The 11,160-nt window shown below is 41.7% G+C and overlaps 1 protein-coding gene across 3 annotated transcripts; it reads left to right on the plus strand.

Moving 5' to 3' along the window:
- The first annotated feature begins 1,272 nt into the window (after positions 1-1,272).
- On the plus strand, positions 1,273-9,742 carry CLEC5A (C-type lectin domain containing 5A). Of its 3 annotated transcripts, none has more exons than XM_032867318.1 (7): positions 1,273-1,459; positions 1,939-2,037; positions 2,842-2,901; positions 5,365-5,424; positions 5,737-5,873; positions 8,231-8,334; positions 9,524-9,742. In XM_032867318.1, the coding sequence occupies exons 2-7, from the start codon at positions 1,959-1,961 to the stop codon at positions 9,636-9,638; spliced, it is 555 nt and encodes a 184-aa protein (XP_032723209.1). In that variant the 5' UTR covers positions 1,273-1,459; positions 1,939-1,958; the 3' UTR covers positions 9,639-9,742. The 3 variants fall into 3 exon arrangements, with proteins under 3 accessions (XP_032723209.1, XP_032723223.1, XP_032723218.1); XM_032867332.1 differs by having other exon boundaries at positions 8,231-8,330; positions 9,524-9,573; XM_032867327.1 differs by lacking the exon at positions 2,842-2,901.
- The last annotated feature ends 1,418 nt before the right edge of the window (positions 9,743-11,160 follow it).

Raw genomic sequence — 11,160 nt, forward strand, 5'->3', positions numbered from 1 at the left:
ATATCATGTGAAGATTACCAAAGTTAAATCTCAGTTTTTCTCTCTTTTTTTATTTTTTTATTGTGGTAAAATATACATAAAATTTTCCGTCTTGACCATTTGTAAATGCAAAATCTATATTCTAACATGGAAGGATATTTATATAGCGTTAGCTTAATCTATAGTGTATATATTACAAAACAATATATACAATATGATCCCATTTTTCTAAATGAACCGGTATCTATCATCTAGCTAGCTATCACCTATCTATCTATCATCTAACCTTTTATTACCTAGTCATCTAAAAAGGATATACACCCAGAGATGTTAACTGTGACTATAGCTAAATATGTGAACTTATATGGACATTTTTTGTTTTTCCAATTTTCCCTGCAAATATTTTCTAGCCATTTTTTGTAATGAGCACACATAGCTTTTATATTAGGGGAAATATAATAAAAGGAAAACTTCAAATTAAATATGTAGTACAAATTCCTTGATAATAAGACTTTAGTATTATTCACCCTCACTATACTTCCTGTATTGAGCAGAGGCCATGCTCAAGAAATACTGAGTGGTCCCTAGTCTCACATGGCACATGGTCTGGAAAGCAAGCTGTCGGAGCCAGAGAGGAGGAGTCCATGACAAAGGGTACTGTGCAGAGCTGTATGACAGTGAATGGAGCAGATGGGGTACAGGAGGACCTGCTCACTAACACTAGTGACTTCAGGTGGATTTCTTTTGTTAAAATTTCTATTTTGACGTAATTTCAGATATGCAGAAATGTTGCAAAGGAAGTACAAATAATTTCCAGGTACCCTTCACCCAAATTCTCTATTTGTTAACATTTTACTACCTTTCCTTCCCACTGTATTTCATGGAGATTTAGACACTTAGAAAGGGTCAGACTATGTCAAGGTGGATTTCCAAATTCTCCTTAAAAGGTTCCCCTGCAGGGGTACCTGGGTAGGTTAGTGGTTAAGCATTGAATCCTTGATTTTGGTTCAGGTAATGATCTCAGGGTCCTGGAATGGAGCCCCGTAGTGGGCTCCACGCTTAGCAGAGAGTCTGCTTAAAGATTCTCTCTCTTCCTCTGCTTATACACACACACACACTCTCTCTCACTCTCTCTCTCTTTCTCTCTCTCTCACTCTCTAAAATAAATAAATAAATCTTTAAAAAAAAAAAAAAGGTCCCACTGTATTAGAAACCCTCTGGCAGGAAGCTTCCTCTTGCAAAAGCTATAAACTCCCTTCCCTTCCTTGCCCCACCCACTCCCATTGCCAAGAACACTGAACAGGAAGAAGTGTTTGCTCAGGGATGCTGTGAAGATAGAAAGACCATGTAAAGAAGGAAGCAGGGTGCTTGAGCAGAAGAAGCATATTCTCTGAAGGTGCCTCTGCCCACCACACCAAGCATAAGGCCACAAGGAAGATCCCCACCTGCAAAGCAGGGCAGCCTTCCCAAGAGAGAGCAGGTGAGTCTGTCTGTCTGCCCTCTCTGCACAGATTGTTGGTCCTTCCCCAATGCCAAGAGCTTTGGGGACACTGTCTTGTCTGTCAGAGTCCTGGCATAGTCTTTTGAGAGTGAGACTTCTGACAGTTGAAATCAGTATGGCCAAGACCACAGAGAAGGTTCCAGAGCTAAGAGTACTCAAAGTCTAGGAGATTTATTTCATTAGATGGAGTTTAGGAGGCAACTGATAAACAGGGCTAAAGTCTAGAGCTAAGGTATGGGTGAAGGAGAGGCACCATGCCAACTTCCAAGGCTCCCAATCACTACAAGATTCTATGCATTTTCTGGGCATGGGCTGTATCTTATTCTTGTATCTAGCTGTCATTGGCATACCTGCCTTTCAAGCCCCCCAAGGTTGCTCTGAGAAAGAAGCATGTGTCCTGCTGGAAAGAAGCCGTGCTCCCAGATGTTTAAAGTGATACTGTGCTCTAATTCCCACAGGTCTCCTCATTGCCTTCAACATGAACTGGCACATGATAATCTCTGTTCTTTTCATAGTGGCGCTTAAAATTGTTGGAATGACCTTATTTCTGCTTTATTGTGAGTATCTGAGCAACCTCCTACTCCAACCTCATATTGTCTTTTTCTTTGACTTTCCTATCAGAACACAAAGTTGAATATAAAGGCTGCACACCTAAGTCTTCCCACCTGAGGGCAATGACCAGTGTAGGGGCAACTGACAATGCTCCTCTCGCTCCCCAGCACACACAATGAGCCAGGTCCCTCGGTCTTCCTTGTAGATACAGAACTGACTAGTGTCTGACAGTTAGAAGGCCACACAAATCTTTTCCCACTACAGTGTTAGTTGGACAGTCTGAGGTGAAATACTTATTAGCGCTTGTCCTTGTTCCTCAAACTTGAAAATCGGAGCCAGTTCAACCCCGTGATGAGGCTGAGATAAGAGCTGCATAATGAGATAATGGGATTTTACCGGGGGTAAAATTTCCCTTTATGTTCACAGAAGCTTTCATCCAGCTGCTTAGAAGAAGCCTTGTATCAAAGGGTTTCACTGTCGCTGTGAGAATCTACTCCAGCCCCAGAAACCAGTAGGGAATGTAAATGAGGAAGGAGACGTGAGTAAAAGACAGCAATTGGGTAAGAGTTGTCTTCCCTTTGAGCCAAACTGAAGGTGCAATTCCTATCATGTAAGAGAGCAGGAAGACAATACGAATAAGTAAACACATTCACAAAAACACACCTACACATCCTCATTGACCTGAGTCAGAGAACTCCAGATCTCACAGTAATAATCAAGGTGCCCCAGCAGCCCCAGGTGATGTTGGTTTGTTATAGTCATGCTGAAGCTCCCTGTGGGGCTGTGCCAACAGCTGATTTTCTTTGTAGTCCCACAGATTTTTGGCGGAAATCAAGTCAACTTCCTTCCCACAGAGAGCTATGGAACAGGTACTGTACACGACAGTGATTTCCTCCCAGCCTCCAGGTTTTTGTGTGTTGACTTGTTATAGTCCTTTCTCAAGGCCTCCTCTCCGAAGAAATTCTTTCCAGGGAGGGTCCACAAAGATATGCTAATTGCTATAGGAGGAATAAGTTCTGGGGGTTTAATGCACAGCATGGTGACTATAGTTAACAATACCATGTTAGGGGTGCCTAGATGGCTCAGTGAGTTGGGTGTCTGCCTTCGGCTCGGGGAGCCCACATCAGCTTCCTGCTCAGCAGGGAGTCTGCTTCTCCTTCTCCCCTCTGGTTGTGCTCTCACTATCTCTCTCTCAAATAAATAAAATCTTAAAAAAAAAAAAAAACTACTGTATTATACACTACTTGAAAGTTGCTAAGAGAGTAGATCTTAAATGTTCTCTCTCACAAAAAAAAAAGGGGGGTAATTATGTGAGGTGTTGGAGGTGTTAACTAACCTTACTGTGGTAAATAATTTTGCAACATATACATGAATCAAATCATCACCTTGTATGCCTTAAATTTACACAATGATTAATGTCAATTGTATCTCAATAAAGTGGGAAAAATAAATGCAACACACACAGAACAAAAAGATCTTTTTTTAAATTTATTTTGAGAGAGAGAGTGAACAAGAGAATATGAGCAAGGGGGAGGGGCCAAGGGGGAGAGAGAGAGAGGAAGAAGCAGACTCCCTGCTGAGCAGGGAACCCACCACAGGGTTTAGTCCTAGGACCCTGGGATCCTAACCTGAGCCAGAGGCAGACACTTAACCAACTGAGCCACCCAGATGCCCCAACAAAAAGATATTCTAATTCATTCCCCTGTTTTTATAGATGGGAAACCCAGACTATAAGCTGATTGAAATTTGTGATCCTCAGTTTTCCTCCTGAGTATGAGGATAATTTGTATATAATCACTGTAATGTTGTGGGAAAGGACTTTATAAACTCTGACATGTTGTACACCTAAAGGAATTGTTATACAAAAAAAAAAAAAATCAAAACCTACATCAGTACTTGTTGTGTGCCAATCACTCTGCTAGACCAACAACAGAAGAAGAAGAAGAGGGGCACCTGGGTGGCTCAGTGGGTTGAGCCTCTGCCTTTGACTCGGGTCATGATCTCAGGGTCCTGGGATGGAGCCCCGCATCGGGCTCTCTGCTCAGCGGGGAGCCTGTTTCCCCCTCTCTGCCCGCTTGTGATCTCTCTCTCTCTGTCAAATAAATAATAATAAATAACAAATAATAAAATAATAAAAAATTTTTAAAAAAAAGAAAAAGAAGAAGAAGAATAGGAGCTATTGGCCAGCTCTTCTCGATAAAGTAAAAGGCCCCATGCCAGAAGCTAAGGGGCATAAAGAGATGAATGAGACATGGCTGTCCCGATCAAACACTTTCACGCTTAAAGCTTTTTCAAGGACCTCTCACTTCCTCTTAAAACATCTATTACTACACACATCTTGAGGAGAAAGTTAATTGTTTGTTCATATTTGTATCAACTGAGGTTTTTAGTACAGTGAGCTGTATGGAAGCAACATTCATCAACTATTTATGGAGTTCTGTGAAGTTATAATCCCCAAACAGTTTCTCCTGAAAACCAGGTTATTTTATAATACAAAGAGCCTTTGAACTGGGAACTGAAATAAAAACTTCATACTAACTGATATAATTCATTCATATCATTGGAAGTAGCCGATGTGGTGTCTGGGTAAACAACAGGGGTCTTGAGCCACACGGGACAAGTAACCGGGCAGATGCAGAGAGGTTTGACCAGCCTTCAAAGCCACTACACTGTCTGCTTGGCGAGCCAGTGTTCCCAGGAAGAAATGAGGCTTCTTAGAGGCCTATCAATTCCCCTATTTATACTTAAAGAAATAAATGGACTCTTCTCTACCTACAGGAAATTGCTGGAATGTTCACCTGACTCCACGTCTGCCAATATCCCTGGTCCTGAAACTATTTCTCATTAGCCTCAATTCTTAGAGCCTGCAGGTGCTGATGAGAGTGGGGCAAAGAGCCGCCCATGGGAGAAGAGTGGGGGTAGGGGCACCAGAGATGGGGAGAACAGCACAGATGCTGTGCGCAGCTGGGAAGGGAAGTGCTCCAAACAGCACCGCCAGAAGCATGTATGGAAAGGAATGAGAGGTTTCCTTTCTGGTACTAAATTCACCCATTCCTCTTCCTTTCTCCTCTTCTATTTCTCAACATTTCATTCCGACTTCCCCCTCAAAAATGATATGAAGTACAACGTGGGGGGCGGGGGCATGACTAAGGAAGGCAGTAGTTAGATGGAAAGTTCAAAGAAAGAAAATGAAAACTTCTAGCCAGGGGTGGCCAAGAGTGCCTTGTCATCGCCACTGTCTAGACACAAAGAGTTGTCAGGACCAAACAGCTGCTCTGATGTTTGTGTTGTACTCATAACACAGTTACCTTCAGGTTTTCTTTTTATTTCAGTTCCACAGACTATCGGGAACAGTAATGTCATCTTAGTTCCCACGGAGAGCCCCGGAACAGGTACAGTGCATCACAATAATCTCTCCTCTATCTCAGCTTCTTATGTGATGATTTCTTAGACACTTTTCCCATTGCCTCCTTGCTTATGGAAATTTCTTGCTCAAAGGAGCCATAAAGAGCTTCTAATTCACCTTCTTCATGTTGTCCACAGGGAAATTCAGACTAGACTGCATGAGATTTCTTCTGGGATTAAGGATGATTTGCAATGATATAACTGCTATAAAGAAACTTACGCCCCACTATGTTCTGACTCAGTTCCAGGGTTCACACCCCAAACCACTAATCCTATACTCTTTTCTTGGATTTCTTTAGTCTGCCCCAGAAGGTGGTATTTTTATCAAAGAAGATGCTTTTTGTTGTCCCCTTTTGAACTGTCCTGGAACAAAAGCAGGGACTTTTGCAAGACAGAAGGATCCACTTTGGCCATTGTTGACACACCAGAGAAATTGGTGAGAATATTAGGATGGTGCAGTAAAGTGGCTCACCCTACAGCCACCTCGGGAAGTGGAGATGGTGGGGCAATTTGGTTGGTGCAACATGGGCTGGGTGGAGGAGAGGAATGGAGAGGTGGCTGGCTGAGACCCCAAGCCCCTTGCTCTGAATCTGGTGGTGAGAGACTTCTCAGTAGCAGTGGGGTATTCTCCTCGGATCATTTGAGCTACAGAAATCCACACTCTATGATCTCTCCCATGAGGCTTAGCAGTGCACTAGTATCCTGGGGATGGGCCAGGATATTTAAAATGCAGGGAATAACCAAATGTGTTTAAAAGTTGTTTAAAAACTATCGAATACTTCATATATGTGAGCTCTTAATGTATCACCCAAGTCGGCCTCAAAAATAAAGAAGATGCAACTTAACAAAATTAGCCATATGAAAAACAAAGGATCAGGTCATAGAATTGGGTTGCAGTGTATAATTATGACAATAAAGATGGCTAACACAATGCAAAAATCTTTATTTTACTATCTCTCTTTATCCTCCTAACAAATCCAAGGAGGTATTATCATTATCCATATCTCAAATATAAGGAGGCTAAGGCACAGAAAAATAATTTGACCTAGGTCATACACCTCCTAAGTGACAGGACAGGATTGGATTGAGATCTCGCTAACTCTAAAACCCACACTCTATATCAATTTTAGATCATAAGTTATTTTAGTTTATAGCTGCCTCTCCTTCAAATCCTAAGAACCTGCTGGGTTATAGGCATGTGAGAGATATTATATGCCTGCTTCTCTGCCCTTCACCTTTCACCCTTCCTCTATAAAGTCCTCCTGTGGTTGAGGAGAATTCATAAGAGGGCCCTCTCTGAATCTTGGTAGCAGGTGTCCAACAAAGAGCAGGGGTCAGGATGCTAGCTCTGAGGCTAAGTGTACAGGTGGAAAGGGAAAATGTCTTATGGAGGAAAGCCAGGAGTAGTATAGGGTGGGGGTGGGGGCAGGAGAGAAAAAGAGAAGAATAGGGGTTGAGAGAGGAAGTTTACATCCTCTTCCTCTACTCAGCCTCAAATTCTGGTGCAACTCAATTGTCATCCTTGGCATTCCCCAGAAAAAGCTCATCACGCCAAAGATTTGCTAGTGATCTCAAGTCTGTATCCCCAGCTAGTTGTCTCTGGACCAAACAGTATATCAAAATCCACACTGATGTTTTAAACATACCACAAATGCACCATGTCCAAAACTGAGTCAAATTATATTTTGCCTCACGTGGTTCCTCTTTTTGTGTTTCAAGTATTGGCAAGCAGTCATGTTATCCAACATTGAATGCTGATGGTTTTCCAAGACTTCCCCTCTTCTCTTCTCCCCTTATTTACAAAAGCGGGCTAAACTGCTGGTTGTACTTTGCCAACCCTTGTCTTAGATCACAATTTCTTTAGGGAGAAACCAATTTGTTTCCATATTCCTCAGCCTTGTACTATGGCTCACTGGACACTCAAGAAATCTTTGTTAAATGAGGAAGTATGGTAACTAATTTTAAAGAATAATGAAATGAGATATTTCAGGGAAGGAGAATATAGGAAAAGGAGGAATAAAGTTAATAGCCCTGGGGATGGAGGGAATATCCAACTGAACTTGGACATCCACTGATTACAGGAGGTATGTGAAGAGTACAGCAAAGAGCCCAGGGACTCCCCAACTTCTAACTGGGGTGATTTGTGATTCATTAGCTTAATAAAGAAACTAATATATCATGGTTTCAGTTTAGCAAATTGGTTTCAATTTAGCAAATACTTAAAAAAAAAACCACTGATTTTTTTCTCAACACATTTTTTTTTTCAACACACTTTTAAATCTCCCTAACTATAGTCCCTTGCTATGTACTCAAGAGATTCACTTGATCCAACGTCATTTGGAATGTAAAATTTCTGGCAATGAAATAAGCCGATGCAGAGAGGCATTCCAAATTAAAAAAAAAGAAGAAGAAGTATTCAAAAACACGCTCTTTTAGATCATATAGTACCCTTCCTCTTCATTTTCAAAGTGTGATCCCTGAAAAGCAGCATCAGCCTCACCTGGAGATTTGTTGGGAATGTAAATTCTTAGTTGCCTACACCAGACCTACTGAACCAGAAGCCCAGTAAACTGTTTTAACAAGACCTCCCAGTAATCCTGATGCTCTGTGCCTACTGAAAACTACTCTAGGGGTTATGGCGAGTGCCAGCTATAGCCAGCCCCAGAGTCCTTTACCAGCCTTCCATGTTCCCAGAATCAGCTATAATCAGGGCCTGCTGTCAAAGGGAGACAGCAGCAAAAAGAAAAAAAAAAAAAAACACCTTTTTGTTGAACTACTTTTTTAAACTTCTAGAAATTTCTCCAGGACAAAACGGGTGCTGAGAAGTATTTTATTGGCTTAAACCAGCAAGCAAAGAACAGATGGCATTGGATTGACAACTCCATATTTAATGGCAAGTATGTGAATATTTCACATTTTTCTAAGGATCTTACTTCACCTTAAGAAACCTGACCTGAGATTCAGTGGGTTTGTCCTGGAATAGCACAAAGGTTGAGACTTGGTTTTTTGTTTTATTCCTCTCCTTTCTTCCAACTCATTTATTTCCAGAGACACATTTTTTTTGGTAAACTTATAAAGAAAGATATCAAACATTTTTAAGTAGAGAAAAGAGTATTCATATGAGTTATTTTGATCAAATCAAGATCTAAACAAATCCATATACATGCTATTTGTTTGATATATCTCCGAAGTGTCTTTTAACCCACAGACCATACTTTATCACTAAGTTCTTATAAACTCCCCAGAAGAGGCTTCTTTATGTAAAACACTGGTGGTGAACATGACATTCCTGGTGTACATATGAAGGTGTTGAGTCAGACAGAAAGCAAGTCAGTTACTCAGCCTACACCTGGGCTTCTCACAGGAAGAAGGAAATTAAGATTCATTCAAAGTCTACTAAATGCCAGGCACTTGCTAAGCACTTACTCACACCATTTCGTACAGTGCTCACAAAGATGTTGTACAAAAGATTTTATTAATCCTCATTTAGCAGCTGAATTGAGGCTGGGAGGCTTAAAAATGTACTGAATATCACCAAGCTGGGAAACGGTAGAGCCACAATCCAATCACACATCCACTTGACTCCAAAACTCATGACCTTTTTATGAAACCAAACTCTTTCCAATAAGATTCAATGACAGAAAAAGGTGGGAGAAGGCCAACATACTCTCTCCTAAAGCCAGTCGGGGCCTACGAAAGGAGGAGCAACTTCTTTCCTCTGCCTCTCAGTCCTCCTGCTGTGAACTTAGCCTATGCAGTATTAAAACATTATTTCTTTTTTTTTATTATGTTATGTTAGTCACCATACAATACATCCATTAGTTTCGATGCAGTGTTCCAAGATTCACTGTTTATGTACAACACTATTTCTGAGAGGAGAAGACAGATGAGATGTTTCTAACCAACCACAAGAGTGAGTTAATCCAAGACCGTGAGTCCATAAATGTTCACAGGAGAGCTCACAGGAGAGCTCACAGGAAAGGGAGGGTGTGGAGCTGGATTTGGAGATGGGGGTGGGGGAGACTGGAATCAGTAAAAGGCATGGCTGAAACGATGCACCTTTACCACACTTTCTCTCCCATTTAGCATTAGCAGTCAGCATGAGAATTTCAACTGTGTGACTATAGGCCTAACAAGGACATATGATGCTGCACGGTGTGACATCAACTTCCGCTGGATCTGTGAGAAGCCAGCCAAATGACTGAAGTTCTCTGTGGCCTCTGATAGTAATGACAAATACACTTTTGGAAAAAACAAAAAAAATATAATTGGGATTGATTCGGGAAATGTAGAATATCAAATTAGTATATCGGTCTTCCACAGGTCACTGACAGAGGTCCCAACAAATCCTCAGGGCTTGGGTTCTGCAGCCCCTTCATAAATATACTTGCAAAGGCACAACAGAGCTAAACTCCCCATTCTGGGCCTGCAACATCCCCAAGACTCCACTTCCTGTGGGTGTCACACCATTGACTCTTTTTAGATCTGCACCAGGCATCTAGTCAGTGATCCCTTTCTCCATCTATCTACTATGAGAGGTCTCTGCCTATGTAGGGAAATGGTCTTCTGGTTTGGGGGACTGGGTGAAAGCCATCTCGAGAAGACAGGGTCATTTTATGGAAACAACTTAGCTGATATAGTGACAAAGTCTATTTCCCCAGAACTGAGCATTTCTGACTGATCAACAGGCTGTTCTGACTGTTGCCAGGCTCTGTTTTATCCTCAGAACACATGCCCCTACGACCAAGGAGAAACTGCAGACTGAGCAGGTGAAGACATTATTTAGAGAGTAGAAAGGGTGGAAGAGAAAGAAACTCGGATTCCTGACCTCACCTCTGTTCCCAAGAGACCCTCATTCTCATGGATCAAGAGACCCATGTTCCCCCTGAACCCCAGGTGGGATAGCAGAGGCCCTCCTCAGTCTGAATTGAGGCCAGGCCTAAGAAAGGGTTCCTGGAATCAACCTTGGAGCAAAGAAAGCACTGTTCACAGGAATGGACAGTGGTCTGGCCAGGGCAGGAATTTCCCAGGGAATCCTTTTGAAAATAACCAGACATCCAAGATGACCAACCAAACTAATCAATGTTTTTTAACAAAGCCCTGAAGAGACACTCAGGCTTAAATTCTCCTGGTCTTGACCGGAATCTCCATTTTAGTATATTTTTATTACCTGACCATGCTTTTTGAGTGTATTCTAAGAAATATAATAGTCTCCTGGTCTCCGGTGGTCATAGCATCTCCAGTGTCTGCCATTTAGAGAAACTCTGCTACCAGGTACAGCCTCATGACCCAAAGATGTCACACCCTTAAACTAATTGGCATCACACCAACTTAGAACTGGTCCAGTTGAGCAAGGAGTAAAAAACAGGGGGACTATTCAAGGAAACATTGTGTATAGGCAAGAAGTAGGCATATAGTAGAGAGGGAACACCAGGGACAAATAGAACTCATATGCAGGAGGAAATGGAGTTCATTTAGCCATACTGGAATAAAGGCAAGATAAAGACAAGAAAGTCTTGAGGCATCCTGACTATTCTCTGCACTTGCAACAAAACATCAGCCACATACCCTCCTCAGTAAATGGAAAGGAAAAAAGAGACACCTGTGTGTTTGGAGTAATAAGAATTAAGCCATAGGGAAGACTGTATTAAACTAATGGAAATTATTGTCACCTAAGTAAATTGTTCATCATTTGTTTCTCATAACAACATACCACAATTACT

This window comes from Lontra canadensis, unplaced genomic scaffold, assembly GCF_010015895.1.
Source record: "Lontra canadensis isolate GAN:19392208 unplaced genomic scaffold, GSC_riverotter_1.0 scaffold2, whole genome shotgun sequence".
Taxonomy (NCBI): Eukaryota; Metazoa; Chordata; class Mammalia; order Carnivora; family Mustelidae; genus Lontra; species Lontra canadensis.

What these genes read in the sequence shown, in the direction of transcription:
- CLEC5A (XM_032867318.1), top strand. Translation starts at nt 1,959, where the DNA reads ATGAACTGGCACATGATAATCTCTGTTCTTTTCATAGTGGCGCTTAAA. An exon ending in CACAGAGAGCTATGGAACAG is followed by an intron (nt 2,902 to 5,364) that starts GTACTGTACACG and finishes TTTTTATTTCAG; the next exon opens with TTCCACAGACTATCGGGAAC. An exon ending in AACTCCATATTTAATGGCAA is followed by an intron (nt 8,335 to 9,523) that starts GTATGTGAATAT and finishes TCTCCCATTTAG; the next exon opens with CATTAGCAGTCAGCATGAGA.